The 19527-nt window shown below is 56.0% G+C and overlaps 1 protein-coding gene across 3 annotated transcripts in view; it reads left to right on the forward strand.

The window, feature by feature from the left end:
- The window catches only part of SRL (sarcalumenin), a 71900-nt gene that overhangs the window by 36280 nt on the left and 16093 nt on the right, over window positions 1-19527 (forward strand). Inside the window, exons 2-5 of one of the 3 annotated variants that reach the window (XM_075899103.2) lie at window positions 1777-3606; window positions 6249-6347; window positions 10233-10328; window positions 15367-15402. In XM_075899103.2, the coding sequence (XP_075755218.2) occupies window positions 1777-3606; window positions 6249-6347; window positions 10233-10328; window positions 15367-15402 (2061 nt within the window). The remainder of the gene's footprint in view (window positions 1-1776; window positions 3607-6248; window positions 6348-10232; window positions 10329-15366; window positions 15403-19527) is intronic. The other 2 variants (XM_075899104.2, XM_089782212.1) reach the window with 2 other exon arrangements.

Below are 19527 nucleotides of genomic sequence, written 5' to 3' on the forward strand. Positions count from 1 at the left end.
GTGGCTAGTTTGCAGGTATCCAGATTTCCAGACGCATTCCTCAGGTGTGTATTGGGATCTCGGTGAGCCTTGTCCCTGGAACCTGCTAATTAGCATAGTCACTGACTGGACAGTCCTTCCCATTGCTCTGTATCAGACAGAGAATCTTCCAGCATCAACACAGAATACATATTTATAACGCCACATACAGATATCACGCAAGTACATGAACAACATACATAAAATCAGTAGAACAGAAGCTTTCGTTTGACACTTCACATGGCCCCCTTTGTACATACTTTGGGGCAAACACCCCCCCTTGGGTGAGCAGTGATCTGGCTTCTCCCTTTAAAATCCAGGAATGTGACAGGCCTGTGTCATGCTTCAGTTGCCCTCTGAGACAGCCTGAGAGCGCTACCCATTTCCCTCCCTTTGGCCTGGGGGAGGCTGGTACTTTCTGACTGGCATCCGCCTGCCAGCTGGAGCACAAAGGAATGATTCTCCTTTGAAATGCTTCCCTGGTATGTGGACATTAGACTTTTCAGGGGATTATTCCGACGAGGAGCAACTGCTTGTGACAGACATTCCAGCTGGTAATGCTTTATTTTAAGCATCTGTTGACTAATGCTGAATTACAAAGGGGGGCCCATGGAAAACGCAGGTGACATCTCCCGGAATGCAGAATTAATTCACTGCATGCCAGTCCATGTCAGAGCTGCAAATGTTTTCCAAGTGAAAGGCTGCTCACAATAAATAGGACCCTAGCCCTGACTCTGTGTCGGGCTGCCCCCTCCCATCCATTCACGGGGCTCCGCTCTTCTGTTAGCCTATCCGTTCTGCATCCCCCTTTCCCAGCAAACACAGATGCATACCAGCTGACTTCCAGTGGCTATGCAAGGCGCAGAATGTGGCCATGACCCGTTATCATTCACCACACACAAGCGGCTTTTCACATAGAAATATTCTAGGCTAAGCTTTTTACCCGCAGCCAGTTTGTTGATAAAAGGACCTTGAGGTTTCCTTGAGGATTTAATACTGCTCCCATCGGTTCTGAACACTACTGCTGTTGGGTAGAGCGCAGCGGGCGGAATGATTCTAGCAACAGGCGTGATCCAAAGGGAGCAATTCGTTGTATGGCTTACTGAGGCAGAGAGCCACTGGACAGTAATCTCTGAAATATTGTCCCTGTAATATAAAATAGTCCAGGGATCAGCAACCTTTTCAAACCAAAGAGCCAAACTACATGGTCAACAAAAAGCCGCCTAAGGATGTCTATTTGCATGACTGAAAATGTACAACTGAATATTACTGATAATTGACATGGTGATGAATAATAGCAGAAAGGAAACATTTTACCCACAAACTTTATTTGATGGGACTTCTGCTGCTGCATCTTTTCGCTCATTTCTTTGACGTTTACATCACGACTGGTCAAATTCAGGTCCAGGCGCGTAGTCAAGCCACATGAATAATTACATAAACTTTTGAATTGATTTTTCATTTGAATTTAAAACGTTGCCTGTATTTTGGGAATGACAAAAGAGCCCTATTTGGTTCCATAAACAGCACCAGGGCCAGCATTAAAAATTCATTTATAATAGCCTCGAAATAAAGAGGGACTTTCTGGGAACACCATATGCAGCTTTGCTTTAGTACGCAGCAGAGTTTCACCCCTCCTGACACACACGCACGCATGTGTGATTGCACACCCGTTGTGTAGGCAGAGGTAGGCCCCTTTGAGGAGACAAGCAGAGTCCTCCTCCGATGAAACTGACTGCTAATGTTCTAATCGTTTAGAACAGCAAGTTTCTGCTCCGGGTGGCACTGAAGATGTTGCCAGCTTTGTTGAGACTCACTTCCCAGCTGGAGACCAGAGTCCAGAGGGGAATGAAGGGGTGCTGTGTTCCGACTCTCTCCCCCCCGAGAAAACTCTTCTCCTTCAGCCTGCAGGCAGCAATGGGGCCGTAGCCCCGGAACAGCATGGAATGCCACGGGACCGCGGTGCCAAGACAGGTGCCGATATAAATATCCCTGGTGGAGGCTCGAACAACGAGAGCCAAGAGGAGGAGGACGGCGGGAACGTCGCCAGTGATTCCTCGGTGGTGTTGGAAGACGCCCCGGCTGCCGGCAGCAATGCTGAGCGAGGTGCGGTTGAGGCGAGAGAGGCAGACGCAGCCCAAGGGACTCCTCTCCCAGGGGACGATGCAGAAGGGCTGCTGGGCAGTGAACAGCCGAGGGGCAGGAAGAGTGAAGCTGCAGAGGAGAACGGGGAGTTCCGTGTTGCTGGGGTTGAAATCAGACTGGGAGAGGCTGGGAGTGAAAAGGAACCAAACTCTCCTCTAGCCCACAGGCCTGCAGCAGAGAGGCAGGTTTTTCAGGGTGGTTCAAAGGCTGTGGCTGGAGAGGAGGCGGCAGCAGCAGAGCACCGCTCAGGGCCCGAAGAGGGCGAAGATGCTGCTGGAAAGGAAAGCGAAGCCAGCGAGGGATCCCAGAAGAGCACCCGGCCCTCAGAGGCCAGCGGAGAATCGCCCCCTGCGGGAGATGCAGGTAGCGCTGAACCGGCTCTAGCCGCGGCAGGAACTCTTGAGGAAGAGGGGACGCAGCCAGAGGAACGCACCAGAGAAGACACGAGCCGGAGTCGACGTGTCAGCCGAGATGCCGACTCTCATGCGCCAGGTGAGGACCATGCCAACGAGCAAGACAAAGGCGCCTCCGGCTCAGAGGAGACCAGTTCTGTCCCTGGAGAACCCCGTGGGGACAACGGACTCGCTGCCAAAGAGAAGGAGCCTGATTCAGGCAATGGAGCTGGGGACAGCCCAGAGGAACACGCTGATGGCCAGCCAGCAGAAAGGGGCCAAGAAGAGGCTGTCACTGCTTCAGCTGCGGGAGTGGGAGAAAACCCCGACTTGGACACAGAGGAGTCGGAAGAAAGTTCCGAGGAAGAGGGTGATGACCAGGAAGAGTCCGAGGAAGAGGGTGAGGACTCTGCAGAGGAACAGGCAGAGGGGGCTGGGCAGGCTGAGTCCGAGGAAGAGGGTGATGACTCAGCAGAGGAAAAGGCAGAAGGTGATGGCCAGGCAGAGGAAGAAGGTGATGACCTAGCAGAGGAAAAGGCAGAGGGGGCTGGCCTGGCGGAGGAAGGGGAAGAAGGTGATGACCCAGCAGAGGAACAGGCAGAGGGGGCTGGCCTGGTGGAGGAAGGGGAAGAAGCTGATGACCCAGCAGAGGAAAAGGCAGAGGGGGCTGGCCTGGCGGAGGAAGAAGGTGACGACCCAGCAGAGGATCAGGCAGAGGGGGCTGGGCAGGCAGAAGAGGAGGCTGGCCTGACACAATCAGAGGAGGAGGCTGAAGAAGGCACATCCCCAGACGCCCAAGAGGCTGCTAGCACCATGGAGAGCCATGACCATGCCAAGCTGGGAGAGACCAGTGTAGCGGAAGCTGAGTCTGATTCTGCAGGCCTGGGGAATGCGCCCCACAGAGCCACGGAGCAGGACCTAGATGGCTCTCCCAATAGCAACCCGGCGGTAGAAGAGACGCTTTCTGTGGCTGCGCAGTTAGTGGCAGGACCAGGGAGCGCGCCTGGCCACAACCATCCTGCTGGTGCTGTGCCCGAGCCCAGACCAATAGGTCTGTCTGGTTTGTTACTAGGCGTGCCGATAGTGATACCTAACCGCAACAGGCATTGGCTAGTGAACGGCTCAAGCCCCGAGCGCGGCTGAGCTCGGCCGGCATTAAAATGCACCCAGTGCACGGCCCTGGTTCTAATGCTTGTGCTTTCAGTGTGTGCCCCTAACCAGCTGCTCCGACCAGCAATCTCGGCTCTGCCAAAGCCAGGAGGGGCAGTGCTGGGGTGGTGATGGGCTGCAGTGGGTAACGGGATTGGCAAGGGGAGATGAAGGCTCCCCCCTTGGGCATGAGGCTGAATTCACCAGTGACTAGTATCCACTGCCAGCTCTGCCATGGCCTGCATGAAGTGAAGCGTTATGCTCCCTCCCCCCATTCCCAGGGACAGGATGGGACCCCAGCTAGCACCTGTTGGGAGCCTCAGCAGGGGTGCCCGGACTCTGTGGGCCAAGGTGCACTCTAGGTGGTCCCTCCAGCACTGAGGCACATGGGTAGTGGTTTGGCCTGGTGCTGTTCTGTGGATAAAAACAAACTTCCATGCCCAGGAGACAACATGGCATGCGATTCATGTCTGAGCACTTCAAAAAGCAAAGGTACCTGGTTCTGCACGGCTCTGGGCGTCATTTCCAGCCGTGCACCGTGAGCGCTGGCTTTCTGCTGGGCTAGTGACTGACACCGCTGGGTACACAGGAGGGCAAGGTCTGAATGGACGTCTCCCAGAGTGCCTCTGCCAGTGTGACCTCACGGAACAAAATGGCTTCCTCCGTGCAGCAAATGTGCCAGGAGACTTTTCCGCTGCAATCTGCTTCAACTGCACTAGAGCTTTGCTGTGCGCTGGGGAGATGATTTTGCCATCTGGGACATGGCAGAGAATCAGGTCTAAGGAATCCAAACACTTCGAAATACTCCACACCCTGCACACGGGTGACAGGTTTTGTCACCGAGATCCCCTTGAGACTGTCACCTGACGGGGTGGATAATGCCACTGAGCCTGGTGGCTCACCAGCCTGTCCTGCCGAGGTGGGAGCTCTGGTCTCCCCCAGCCAAGGCACAGAGTTAGGGTCACCGCCCCCCAACAGAATAACACAGAGAGTGAGACCAACTCTAATCTGGAAGGGCTCAGTCGAAGGGACTAGAGACAGCACCCAGGAGCACAGCCCCAACCCCCCAAGTACATCCATATAGAAGTTTCACGCAGAGAAAGCTCATAAAGTTTGTTCCTTTTATCAATGAAAGAGAGAGATGCATAGCTCTTATCCAAGTAACAATTATTTACACTGATAATAAAATGATTTTATTAAATATAAAAAGTAGGATTTAAATGATTGCAGGTGATGATAGATGGGCTGAAATTAAACAAAACACGCCAGCTACCCCTAATGCACTAATAGAAATTGTTACAAGTCATAGTGCCTCCCCCTAGCTCTTATTTCAGGTGAAGTCTTTTCAGGCCAAAGCTATTCTTTCTGACCTGGGTCCAGCAGCTCAGCTTAACCCCTGTCATTAGAGTTCTTTTGGTTCCAGGGGCTTTCATGTGTCCTCTCTGGGTGGGGAGCAGCGTGAAGCCAGCTGAAGACCATCATCAATTGCTTCCTGTCCCTTAAATAGAATTTCCTCAGGGTCTTTGTCCCATTCCCTCCACCCGTGCGGAAAAATACAACGTTCAAGATGGATTCCAGCCTGAGGTGGCAGGGTTACATGTCTTTGTAAGACCAACCAAAGCGTAGGTTTACAGGAAAAGCAAGACTATTCATAGATCCTTGTCTTGAGCACCGGGCCATTCAGTTCCTTAAGTGCCACAAATGCGCCTCTCCATAAAAAGGGGGCGTAGGGTCACAGGGCAGCCTTGTGGTTTAAGAGTTGGCACAGACAGTACAAGAGGAGTAGCACCTCACTGGGTGAAATATCCCCAGACACCAGTTTACAAGGCTATGCAAATCAAGGGGAGCTTGATCTAGAAATAGCAGGTTAGAGCCCAGAGCAAGCTGGCATGGGCAAGTCGATCAGGTGAACACATGGCTCAATGGTTTTCTTTATTAGCAAGCATCCCGTTCAGCTGCGCATTCTGCATTCATAGAGTTGATCTCAAGCTCTTATCTCCTCGCTTATCCTCGGGGTCATGGTGGAGTCTCCATCGCAGGCAATTTTTAAATCCTGCAGGGATGGTGTTTAGACAGATGCTGTAGTTCAGAGGGAGATTCTCGGGAACATCCTATGGCTGGTGTGAATCAGACAAGAGGGTTGCTAGGCTCCCTTCCGGCCTTGGCGTCTATGAACCCGTGACTTCCCAAATCCTGGGCAACGTGCTGACGGGCAGTTGCTGGTCTCTCTCCAGAGCCAAACAGAACGATCATCACCTTGCAAAGCTGTCATCACCACTGGCACCAACAGACCCCTCTGTTGGGAGTCTCCGCAAAGACTCACAGGGAAGGGCAGGGGAGGAGAAGGGGGGTCTGCCATAAAAACAGGTGAGCCAAAGCCATTTGTGATTTAGGGGCTCAGAGATTCTTCCCTGGAGAGCTGGACATACGCTTCACAGCCTCCTCTGTGGCCCGGGAGTCACTCGCCTGCTGGGCTGTGCTTTGCCTGCTCTCTCTAGTCTTGTTTTCAGATGTGGCTAACGTGCTGGTTTCCTTTTTCTCCAGAAGAGACAGAACATGTTGAGGAGACTGCCAAGAGGGACCGCTCCCACATAGAGAACACCCTCAAGCTGAATGAGGATAAGCCAGCAGACGACTACTCAGGTAGGACATGGGTGTGTGGAAAGGGGGTGGGGGTGAGGGAGGTGCTGGGGGCGGGGGATGGGAATAACTCAAAGCATTTGGTGGTTGGGTGCAGCAGACCCAGAGAGTGAGATTTCGGGAGATTTTGTGGCTTCTAGGCCCGGGCTGTAGAAGAAGCCACTTACTCAGCAGACTCTAAGGCCAGGTCTACACTAAAAGGGAATGTTGAATCAAGATACGCAAAAGCGACGAGGAGTCCTGTGGCACCTTATAGACTAACCGAAGTGTTGGAGCATAAGCTTTCGTGGGCAAAGACAAAGTGGGTCTTTGCCCACGAAAGCTTATGCTCCTACACTTCAGTTAGTCTATAAGGTGCCACAGGACTCCTCGCCGCTTTTGCAGATTCAGACTAACACGGCGACCCCTCTGATACTTGAATCAAGATATGAATCTCCAACTATGTTCCTTATGTAGCTAGAGTCGATGCACCTTGTTTCGAGTTTCCCTGCCATCTCCATAGCAGGAGGCCAATAGGAGCAAACAATCCTCGGCTTCCCTTAGGGTATGTCTACACTACAAAGTTAGTTCGAACTAACGGACGTTAGTTCGAACTAACTTTAATAGGTGCTACACTAGCGCTCCGCTAGTTCGAATTTGAATCGAACTAGCGGAGCGCTTAGTTCGAACTAGGTAAACCTCATTTTACGAGGACTAACGCCTAGTTCGAACTAGCTAGTTCGAACTAAGGGCTGTGTAGCCCTTTAGTTCGAACTAGTGGGAGGCTAGCCCTCCCCAGGTTTCCCTGGTGGCCACTCTGGCCAACACCAGGGAAACTCTATGCCCCCCTCCCGGCCCCGGACCCCTTAAAGGGGCACGGGCTGGCTACGGTGCCCGTGCCAGGTGCAAGCCTGCCAGCACCCAGCTAGCAGACCCTGCATCTGGCACGGCACAGAGCCACCCACCCGATGCCCCCCAGCCCACCCCCTCTTGCCGGGACCAGGCTGGCGGCTCCCGGGAGCTTGCCCTGGACCGCAAGAGGCGGGCACCTTCCTGGGCTAGTGCGGACATCGTGGACCTCGTCCACGATCTCCGCACTAGGCACAGGAAAGTGGCTGTCTAGGGCAGGAGAGCTGCCAGCCTGGCCACCCAGGACCAGGTGTGCATGAAAATCAAGGGGGTCCACTGAGACCCCCGACACTGAGCCCTGAGCTTACAATGGCCGTACTGGGTCAGACCAAAGGTCCATCTAGCCCAGTAGCCTGTCTGCCAACAGTGGCCAACCCTAGGGACCCTGGAGGGGATGGACCGAAGATAATGACCAAGCCATTTGTCTCGTGCCATCCCTCTCCAGCCTTCCACAAACTTTGGGCAGGGACACCACTCCTACCCTCTGGCTAATAGGACTCCATGGACCCAACCTCCATGACTTGATCTCACTTCCCTTTAAACTCTGTTCTAGTTGTAGCCTTCACAGCCTCCTGCAGCAAGGAGTTCCACAGGTTAACTATTTGCTTTGTCAAGAACAACAACTTTCTCTTACTAGTTTCAAGCCTGCTACCCATTCCTTTCCTTTGGTGTCCTCTAGTCCTTCTTTATGGGAACTCAGGAAGAACTTTTCTGAATGCACCCTCTCCACCCAACCCCTGCTTTTAGAGACCTCTATCCTGTCCCCACTCCGTCTCCTCTTTTCTAAGCTGAACAGTCCCAGTCTCTGTAGCCTTTCTTCATCTGGGACCTGTTCCCAACCCCTGATCATGTTAGTTGCCCTCCCCTCTCCCAGCCTTTCTCTTCCCCTCTCCCACCTCCTTTTCCCAGTGTCCCCCAGTTTTTTTCAATAAAGACAGAGTCAATGTTGGAAGAAACGTTATCTTTATTTTGTACATCAATAAGAAGAGGGGCTAGGGAAGGGTAAGTGGAAGGAGGTGAGGGAGGAATGGGGTACGAGCCCCCGATGGGGAGGACTGGGCTGGCTCTGCGGGCTTCTGGGGGTGGAAGCTCTCCTGCAGCCCCCCAATTACTCCCTCTCGCCAGATGGCAGCCTGCGGCAAGTGCAGCCGGGCTGATGGCCGAGTGGTGTGATGTGCCCAGTGTGGGCACTCAGGGCACTCCAAGCCAGAACTTCTTTGGAAGCGGGGCACCCCTTAGAACTGTGTGTCCGGGGTGGGGGTCGGGACCCTTTAAGCACAGCCCTCGGCTAGCCTGAGACAGCATCTCCATGCTCTAAGTCCTCCTTTTATGCCCTGCCGGCACTGCTTCCGGCCAGCCTTAAGCCCTGTTCAGAGTCCACTCAATGTGGACTTACTAGTTCGAACTAGCAAAACGCTAGTTCGAACTAGTTTTTAGTTCTAGACGCGTTAGTTCGAACTAGCTTAGTTCGAATTAACTAATTCGAACTAAGTTAGTTCGAACTAGCGCTGTAGTGTAGACGTACCCTTACTTCTTGCAGAAGCAGAAGTACCCGCTGCTGGCGGAGTTGCCCTCACTAGACTCTCTAAATCAAACTCTGGAAGACTGATCGTGGCAGCGTGACTCTTCCATTGAGGGAAGACGTGGCCTTAGTGCAGATTCATTGCACATTCCTCACAAGAGGAGAAGAGCCCGTACCCCCACCTTGGAAAGAAAGAATCCCGGGGGTGAAACTAACAGCACACGTGTCAATTTCTTTTTCTAGTCTTAAATCTTGTTTCTTACAAATCTGGTAACTTCCACGTTCTCCTTCAATTCTTGAAGAGACATCAATTGCCTCTTAAATTCTTACCTTTCCCCTGGGTTTCCATACTTCCGATAGTTCTAAATTTGTAGGGTTGGAGAAAGTTGGGGAAGCATTCGGGGTGAAACCCTGGGAATTACGGGGCCAGGGTTTTATGCTTGGACTTTTGGGTAACTGTTGGAACCAACCCTTTGAACCTGCTGAGGTTCTGCCATCGCGAATGGAAACCCTTGAGGAAGCTCGAAGGTTTGAGAGCGCCGTGGCAGAACATCGGAGGAGGAGATCCATGAGGTGGGAGTGGCAAAACCACAGGATTGCTTCCCACAGAAGCACCTGTGATGTAGTGGGTGCTGTCTACGTGCTGGTCGCTATGCTTGGGCTGTGGGTGACCCCACTAGCCTGTGTCTGTAAATATTGCCCGGGAGGGGTCACCCCTGAGCTCCAGCATGGAGACAATGGCCGGCCGGGGCTTCTCACCTGAACAAAGGAAGGGGTGTGGCTACCTGGGGGATGTGTGTGCGGTGGTTTTGGGAGAGGCAGTCTTGGCTAGGAAAACATGAAGGGAAGAGACTAAGCTGAGTACTGAGGGTTCAGGGGCCTGTGGACCCCTACCCCAAGGGGTCTAGGGCTGCCTGGCCCTGGCTCCTGTAACCACATTGTGTCTGCGCTGTGCTGTATCCTGGAGAAACAATAAACCTGCTCAATTCTGCCGGCTGGCGGAGTCTCATCTTCTGCGGACGGGGGCGCAGGATCGGGAGTTACCTGACACGCCACCACAGCACCTCAGAACTGAGCACCGGTGACAGCCAGGCAACAGCTCCCTCCCAGCGAAGGAAGGTTAATGGCTCTGGAATAGCTGGTGGGACAGGCCTGGAATCTGCCGCTCTCACAGCAGCGCTCGATCCAGAGCATCTCTGAGGGCTGTTTTCTGGGGTACTAACGATGGGGACCTAGGACGGCAGGGCACCTCTCTGGTCATTGACTCGAGTCCCCTTCTGTCATGCGATGTCGTGTCCCTTCCTAATGCCAGAAATCACAATCTTCCAGCTGCCCGATGGAGATGTGTTTATCTGCACGGCGGTGGGTGGACATGCAAGAGAGCCGGGGTGGTAAGGAAGAGGGTTAGGACACCAGAGGTCTCTGGGAGTAGCTTTGGCCTTGATTTGTCGCTGGTTTATCACCCTTTGGCCCTGTAGCCACACTGCAGCGGTTGAGGAAGATCTACCACTCCTCCATCAAGCCCCTGGAGCAGTCCTACCGCTACAACGAGCTCCGGCAGCATGAGATCACAGGTAAAGCAGGGACGGGAGGGTTGCATCAGAGGGTTCGGCCGTGCCTCAGCTCGGGGCCAGACACTGGATCCGCGGAAGACCTCGAACGTGGAGTCTTCTTTTGCAGCAGCCAGGGATGAGCCCCGGGGCCTGGCTCTGCTCTGCTGGCAATGGGTATTTGATCAAAGGTCGGTCCCCTGCTGGCTACACCAGGCCTCCTAGTGATGGCTCAGCCCTAAAGGAGGGCTTGGCCCACTCCACAGGAGGTAACTCCGAGGAGCTGGCAGGCGCCCCGAGGGCCCTGCGACCTACGTGACATGGCAGCCGCCTGGCCCAGCTTCTAACGGGTTGGTGTCCATGTCACCAAGCCCCAGAGCAGCCTCAGCAGAGCAGCCAAGGACTCAGGTCCCCGCTCAGTGGGAAAACTAGGCCTGGGAGCCTGGCTAGGGCCTGGATGCAACCATGGCGACGGAAAGCTGCAGCCCTGCTCGGCTGGGGGAGACACAGCCCCTGGGGCGGGCGGCGACGCTTGCTCTGCGGCTGCCTCTGCTGCTCCTACTTTCTGGGCTTTGTGCTCACCCTACAAAAAATAATGAGCCTCCGGTGATGGGCAGGGGAGGGTTACTCCAGAGCTGAGTCCCAGCGTTTGTCCTTATCGCGAGGGGCTGATCTGTGGCTTACGCCCTCCCTGCCTCCCCTGTCTGTGCTCCCCCAGTTCCCTCCCTGCGCACCCTCTGTCCCCTCAGAGGCTACGTGCATTCACCACGGTGCATGCCCCCATCCCTAGGGTATTTCTGCTCCTCCTCCTGGTGCTACCGACCCGTCCCTCGCGTGGGTCAGCATCACTCGGCACCCCTCTCCCGTCTCTCGTGGCAGCTGGTCTCGGCTGAGCTACTCCAGCCCCGCCAGTTCAGTAGTCCATGGTCCGACAGCATTACGGGCCTGGTGGGACTCGACACCGCGCTCCCCACCTCGGATCAGCAGCCTGGCTTTGCGTCCCTCTGCTTTGCGCAGTGATGAAAAGAGTCGTTATCCCGCAGGTCTTGTGGTCAGGACCATGCAGGGCTCACGTCGGCTCTGACTCCCATCCTGGCTATTTGTTTGGGCGGGCCAGGTGGCTTGGAGGGGATTGTGACCCGGGCTAAACCCCATGGTGAGCACTGAGCTCCCCGTATTTAACTTCCTGCTCCCCCCCAGCCACGCGTACATGTGCACACACACACACACGCGCACGCACAGCCCTTTGGAGCATCTCCTTTTTCCGTTCTTAGACTCGGTTGGTTCTTTGATATTTCAAAAGCCACCCAGCATAACCACACGCTAGGGAGGCAGCCTTCCCGCAAATATGTCCCGTTCCTCCTCCCCTCCTTGGGGTAGCTCCATTCAGTGACACGTTTCAGCGCCTTCGAAAGCCGCTTCCTTTTGCAAGTGCTGCATACGCTGGGGCTTCTGCTCAGCTCTGATTAATATTTGGGCTTTGTGGATGGTTTGCCTGACTAATTCCCCACCTTTGGGCTCTGCCTTTCCCTCGCCTCTGTGTGCACATGTGTGTGTGCGCCCGCCCACGTGTGGGTGCCGCGGTCTTGTGCCTGCCAGCTAGTCACGAGGCTGAGAAAGGCGGGATGCGTGTGACAGCGACGTGCCCCTCGCTTTGGTGCCCAGCCCTGGGGAGCAGGAAGTGGAATTCCAGCGTAGCAGGTAGAGGAACATGCTCAGTTCCGCACAGACAAGTCTCTGGTTGTTTACACCGTCCAGCTTTCCTTTCCAAGCCAGAAAACGTAACCCAGCCTCCAGACGAGCCCCAGAACAGCCCGGCGGGGGTTGGTCAGGGCACTGGAGCAGAGACACCTGATGCAGCGAGAGGGGTGTTTCTTGCCCCCTCAAGAGGCCTAGCTGCATCCACAGGGAGGAGGTCACACAGGGCATGAAATTACTCCCAGCCCTGAGTCACTTAGCTCCTATATTTTAGGAGTAGCCCAGGCCTCCGACTCGCCAAACAGGTTTCTCCCTCCCTTGTCTCCCAAACAGGTGGCTAATCCCTCCCCCCGGGCGTAGCAAGGGGGGAACAGAGGGGGGCAGTTCCCCCTGGCACCTCATTGGGGGGCGCCAATTTAATCGGCTTGCCTGCTCCTCCTCTGCTCACTGCTGCAGCCAGCCGGAGCCTCCTCCCCGCCTCTCAGCCCCCAGACCCACCCCCCTGCATCTCTGCCAGCGGGTTAGTGCGTGTGGGGGCCTGGCCCCAAACTGGAGGGGGCAGGGGAAGACGCGGTACAAACTCCCCCACGCAGGGGTGGGCTCAGCCATGTGCCAGGTTCGGGGCCCTGCTGCTTGGCAGTGGGGGTGGCACAAATTTTGCTTTTGCCCCTGGGTGCATAACACCCTCGCTACGGCTCTGCCCTCCCCAGGCAGACCCTGTGTGGCTGGAGCCCAGCAAGCGAGGGCCCCGAAATCCAGCCCGGCCTTTTCACCTTGCTCTTCCGAGGGGAGTGCCGTGTGCGCCGCCAGGCTGACCGCCGCGCGCGTTACCTGGCTCGGGAGCTGGAGCAGGTCGGGGACAGGCCTCGGGGCAAAACATGTTCCGTCCTGGGGGGGAGCAGCATGGCAGTCTGGCCTGGTGGGCGTGGGCCCGCAGAACTGATATTGCCAAGGAGAAGAGTGCTACGCCCACTCGTCTCCTGTCCCCTGACGTGGGAGGCGGGGATGGGAGCCACGTGGCTGCCCCGTAACCAACCCGAATGGCCACCTTGGCATCAGGGCGTCCCTTCAGGCACTTCACTGTCCTGGGAGCAGCCCCTCCCCGTCCTAAGCTGGACTCTAGAGCAACCGACCCGACCAGAGACACCGCCCAGGTCTTACAGGTGTTGGGGCTTGGGGAGCGTAGCCCCTGCTCTGGGATAGCCAGGCAGTGCAGACGTGCTCCGTCAAGATCCCCATGCAGCCAGCTCGCTCTCAGGTCTCACAGCCCCGATTTCATGCGCTCTTCCATTGGGAGCCTGGGACCTATCAGACAGGCGGCACCTTGGACCCCCAGGTCCCATTTCCAGCAGGACTTGGCGCGGAAGACAAGTCATCCTGGTGTTTCCAATTCACACCCCTGTCTCCTGGCGGTGGCCACACCCCTTTCCTTGGAGAACAGCCCCTCCACCGTTGTCTTTCATCGGCATGATGTCAAAGGCCATTTCTGGCATAGGGGCTTCAGCACTGCCCCGTGCCACCACGTCTCCCAGCGCTGGCCCTCCCCCCGCAACGCCAGCACATGCCCAGAGACACCAAAATGCTCCTTCCTCCATACACCTCCCTGTTTCTGGACTGGGTGGAAGTAGGGGGAGGTTTCCCTGTAATGCCTGTACCAAAGGCGTCTCCCCCGCACGCCCACTGAGCCCAGCCGGAGAGCAAACGGAGTCTGTCAAGCGTAGGGGGATGGCAGTGACTGTGTGGCCCAGCAGGGAGCTTGCACCTGGGCCGGGGAGCCCCTGCGACACAGCAGCCCAGAGGAGCACACTGCGCTGTGGCGTGAGTGTTCGCTCCATCCTCCCACTTCCTGTGGCGTCTCTGCCAGAGGGTCTGCATGGCAAGCTGCTGTGGGCAGTACAGGCCGCACTGACCCCTTCCATTTCCCTCGGCCGCGTTAATAACCGACCGAGAGACGGTGGCTCGTTCCCGTGAGGCCTGAGTACGTCCCGGCTCTCCCGAGAAGGGGCCGGGGAGGATACAGGGCGGTGTCTCTGTCCCCCAGGGTGGCTGTCAGGTCACTAGCAGGCCCAGACGGCGCCCCAGTCTGACAGGACGAGTGAGGGGGGTCCAGGGCTAGGGATAACGGGGAACAGGAGCGGCTCCGTGCGTGGGAGTGTGTGGAGCCGGGAGGCGTAGGCCCTCTCTCTGCGGGAGGGATGCCCGTTTCCTCTCCAGCACGCTGGCGTGTTCTCCTGGGTCCCTCTTCAGAAGACCTTCGGCCCGGTGGGGGAATGGTCTGGTCCAACGACAGGGCTGGAAGATGTCTCACCACGTTGCGGTACGCGCTGGCAACCCTAAACCGTGTGTGTGTCCCTGCAGACTAACACGCCTGCACCCGGGGCTGCCTGGCTCCTGGCCAGTGTCTTCCACACTCAGGCAGGGTAGGAGGGAGGACCTGGGACATTGGCTTTGGGGCTGTTCCTGCAGTTCGGCGGAACAGACCCTAGTTGTGGCTTGTTCCAGGCATGTCAGCCGACTCCTTTAGCTCTGCAGGAGCAGGAGACCCCTCAGTGTGAAGTTGTTACTGTTCAGGGGGGCTCCTGGCAGGCCCCCCTCGACCTGCGGCTGCCGGCATTCTGCGGGCACAGAGGGGATCTCAGAAGGGCTCAGGGAAGGCAGAAACCTGTCCTTGGGCCACCCCCAAAAGGCTGGTCAAGGCCCCTCGTCCAATCCAGGTCCACAGGCTCTGACAGGTGAATTATCCCTCTCTTGGCGCATGAGCCCTCTCTTCTCGCAGGGGTGCTCCTGGAGCGTTGGCCCGGCTCTTCCCCGGCTCTCTGAGTGGGCAAAGGCTGAACCGACCCTCAGCTCTCTGGCTCACGCCAGATCACTCACCTCATAAGAACATAAGAACAGCCAGACTGGGTCAGACCGAAGGTGCATCTAGACCGGTATCCTGTCTGCCAACAGTGGTCAATAGCAGATGCCCCAGAGGGAGGGTATGTCTACACTACCCTCCTAGTTCGAACTAGGAGGGTAATGTATGCATACCGCACTTGCTAATGAAGCCTGGGATTTGAATTTCCCGGGCTTCATTAGCATAAGCGGGGATCCTCCATTTTTAAATCCCCGCTGCTTCGAACCACGTGCAGCGCGGCTACACGGGGCTCGGACTAGGTAGTTCGGACTAGGGTGCCTATTCCGAACTACCGGTACACCTAAGCTCCATGAGTCTATCTAGCTCTTTTTGAACCCTGTTAAATTCTAGCCTTCAACACATCCTCTGGCAAGGAGTTCCACAGGTTGACTATGCATTGAGTGAAGAAAAACTTCCTTTCCTTCCTTCTGCTCACCTTGCCTTTTCTCCCCCGTCCCCCGCTAACAGCTTACCACGGACGCACCCTGGGCTCTTCAGCCACAGGTCGGTACTGCTGCCTGCCTGCTCCCCGCAGCCCGGCAGTCTCTTTGCTGGTGCCTCTGCTTTCCTTGGTCAAATGCAATGAAAACTCCAGCAGCCTTCCTCTTTCGAGATAGCCACTAGCCAGAGCCCTGCACCCAGGCCCCCGACACTCGCCGCAGCCGTATGCTCCCCCCAGCACTCGCCACAGCCGTACGCTCCCCGCGACACTCGCCACAGCCGTACGCTCCCCCCGACACTCGCCACAGCCGTACGCTCCCCCCGACACTCGCCACAGCCGTATGCTCCCCTGACACTCGCCACAGCCGTATGCTCCCCCGACACTCGCCACAGCCATACGCTCCCCCCACAACACTCGCCACAGCCATACGCTCCCCCCACAACACTCGCCACAGCCGTACGCTCCCCCCAACACTAGCCACAGCCGTACGCTCCCCCCCGACACTCGCCACAGCTGTACGCTCCCCCCGACACTCGCCACAGCCGTACACTCCCCCCCCTCCCCCCCAACACTCGCCACAGCCGTACACTCCCCCCGACACTCGCCACAGCCATACGCTCCCCCCGACACTCGCCACAGCCGTACGCTCCCCCCGACACTCGCCACAGCCGTACGCTCCCCCGACACTCGCCACAGCCGTACGCTCCCCCCCCCCCCAACACTAGCCACAGCCGTACGCTCCCCCCGACACTCGCCACAGCCGTACGCTCCCCCCCGACACTCACTCACAGCCATACGCTCCCCCTGACACTCTCCACAGCTGTACGCTCCCCCGACACTCGCCACAGCCGTACACTCCCCCCCAACACTCGCCACAGCCGTACGCTCCCCCGACACTCGCCACAGCCGTACGCTCCCCCGACACTCGCCACAGCCGTACGCTCCCCCTCCACACACTAGCCAAAGCCGTACGCTCCCCCCCGACACTCGCCACAGCCGTACGCTCCTCCCTGACACTCGCCACAGCCGTACGCTCCCCCGACACTCGCCACAGCCGTACGCTCCCCCGACACTCGCCACAGCCGTACGCTCCCCCGACACTCGCCACAGCTGTACGCTCCCCCTCCACACACTAGCCAAAGCCGTACGCTCCCCCCCCGACACTCGCCACAGTCGTATGCCCAGTGCCCCCTGCACTAACCACAGGCGTACGCCCAGTGCCCCTTGTCCTCTAGCCACGGCTATACACCCCCTGCACTAACCAGCGCTAGTTATATGTGGGTGTCTATGGTGTTGCAGTGGCGGGCTTTGTCCAGCAGGCCACGCACTCATGGCATCCTTGGCAAGCAGCTTCTGCGGGCGCTTGCCGTGGCCTAGGGGCGCATGTGCAGCTGCTGCCTGGGGAGGCACATGTGTGCGGGTTCCGCCCCGCTGGCCCGTGTAACAGCTACAACTACACACGCCAATCCCCAGTGGGCTTGTGCTCTGATGCCAGCCCCAGGGCTAGCCTGGGCCACCTCCTGGCCCCTCCTGATGGTGCCTGGCTCGATTCTAGCCCGGGTAGGCCAACCCGCACTGCAGCCACACCCCCGGCAGAGACACGTCCCGGGTGGGCAAGGGAACCGGGCCTGGTCCATCCCAGAGGCCTGCACACCCTCCATCCCACACAGAATCACCATGGCAACCCTTCCAGACTGGATGAAACCTGAGGGTGCAGCTGGGTAAGTGATAGTAGCTACAATTCCCCCTCCTCTTTGGTGGGTACGGGTGGGTCACCCCTCTCTTGCTCCACAGCCCCCTCCCAGGGACACAACATGCCCCCAGCCCTGTCAAAAGGCAGAGCTATCTCCAGCCACGTGCATTGTGCTGCGAGTGGTGTCGACAGCGTGCCTGCGTCACTCCATGAAGCCCAGAGTGAAATCGAAATAGGGCCCCTCCGGGACGGGCATGGAGGAGGTCAGGTACAGAACCACTCCCAGTTCCCAAGAAATGCTGGTGCTTGGAGGTTCCTGAGTCTCTCCCAGCCAGCCAACCACATGGGGATGGTGTGTTGGTGCCATTGGCAAGATCACAGCCGCATGGTCACGCAGAAATTGCCACCGTTCATTTAAGTCCCTCCCTGGCAACACCCCCACAGCACATGGTGCTTCTGCTGGAAGAGCATCTGTCCTGAGCAGAGGTGCTAGTTTTTGACTGTGCTATGGCATCATAGCACCGGTGCACTGAGCTCCTCACACCCCACTTACACTAACACACCTGCCAGGTAGACTCTTCCTTCCCTGCTGAATTTAACCTGTTATTTTAATCCTCTGGAGTCCGTGGAGGTGTCGGTGTCCATCTACAGATAGAGAGCATTACCTCTAGCTATATTACTCTTGGGGGAATTCTGCATCACCGCCCACAATGCGCAGAACTCATGTGCCCCGCAGAGTTCTTTGCTTCCCTGACTTCTGATCAGGAAGCAAAGGGAAGCCACAAGAGCAGTCACACGTCCCTCCCCAGCAGTGCAGGAAGGTCAGTTCGGCTGCCCGGAGCAGCTGGTAGAGATGTAAATTGATGCATGTGTGAGAGAGAGAGAGACACTGCATGTATTTGTAATCTAATAAATAGAAATAAAGTGCCAAACCTAGCTGCCTTACTATTAGATAAGAAGGGGCTTGGGGATTTCCTCCAATGCTTCCCATGCCTGTTGTCCGTCCATTATACTGTAGTTTAAATAAATTGCCATAATATTTTAAATCAGTGTGATTATATACAATTATTGTGACAAGTAAAATATGAAGAATTTTGCAGAATTTTAAAATATTGTGTACAGACTTTTTAATTTTTGGTGCAGAATTTTTAATATTATGGCACAGAATTCCCCCAGGAGTATTATATCTATGTCTGTACACGCACAATCTAATCTAATCTATCTATCGAGTCTGTATAATGTGGATTGTGACAGGGTCAGGCCAGAGGGCTGCTACAGAGCAGGAAAAGGTGGCCCCGAAAGGGTCAAAGGCCTGCTAATTAGAAGTGCCTGGCTGCAGGACAATTAGGAGCAACTGGCAGGGAGCTGGCCCAGGCAATTTGGCGCCAGCTGACTCCACTTCAGGCCTGCTGGTGACCTTTAAAAGCCCCCCCAGTTAGAAGATGGGGTTAGAGTGAAAGGAGAGATGTACACATACCCCACCAACAGCTAGGGTTGCCAGATGGTTCAACCAAAAATACTGAACACCCTCCCCCCACAAAAAAAAACACTGGGGGGAAAAAGTTCTGTTGAGGAAATAAAAGGGGGGGGGGGGAGACCAAAGACTCCGAGACTCATTAATCAAAAAAAATTTTTAATTAAATAATAAAACAGCATTAAAACAGCATGGCCCCTTTCAGAGTGAGTGCAGAGTTAGAACAGGGATAGGAACAGGGAGCGGTTGAGCACTAAGACCCAGGAAAGACATTGCTTCCCCTTGGTCTTTAGGCTTTTTGCAGAGGCCATTTTGTGTTCTGGTTCAAGCTAGAACTTAGCTTCCCCGCGGAACCAGGTAAGCATGGGGTGGGAGGCTGGGGGGCCCTAGGGTTGCCAGGTGTCCGGTATTTTCTCCTCCTGGCCGAGAAAAGAAATCAGAAAATACCGGACGTTTTAGGAGGTGAAAATACCAGACGGTCCAGGTCAATACCGGACACTTGGCAAAAGTGATGGAGCTAAAGACAGCTGGGGCAGCGGTCCCAGAAGGTGGGGCTGGCTGGGCTCAGCTCCCTACCCTGGAAACCAGCTGCAGGCCCAACTCCCGGCTAAGAGGAAAGTCCGCCTGCCCAAACACTGGCCAGGGAGAGAAGGGCCCCTGCCATAGTATGTTTATAGGTATAGATCTATAAACATCTGTATTATTGATATATCTGATGCACATATAGTGCAGACGGGTCTCTCTATGCGATAGATAAGTAATGTATGTACGTATAGATCACCCCAAGGGTTCCGTAAGGCGGTGAATGAACAGCCCAGCTCTCCAAGAGTTAAATGAGTTCGGTGCCACTGCAGTATGGAGATAATTGTGGAGAGTTCAAGATAGGTACTTACCTGCTGCCTGTGGCTGGCAGTGATAAAGTGCCAGGCATAACCATGGGCTGCGGTTCTCAGCATTGGCAATACAGTCAGATTCACACAGGGCTTCAGGGCAGAAGTGACTGCGGTTTGTAGAGGCTTG

This window comes from Pelodiscus sinensis, chromosome 15, assembly GCF_052426305.1.
Source record: "Pelodiscus sinensis isolate ZL-2025 chromosome 15, ASM5242630v1, whole genome shotgun sequence".
Lineage (NCBI taxonomy): Eukaryota > Metazoa > Chordata > Testudines > Trionychidae > Pelodiscus > Pelodiscus sinensis.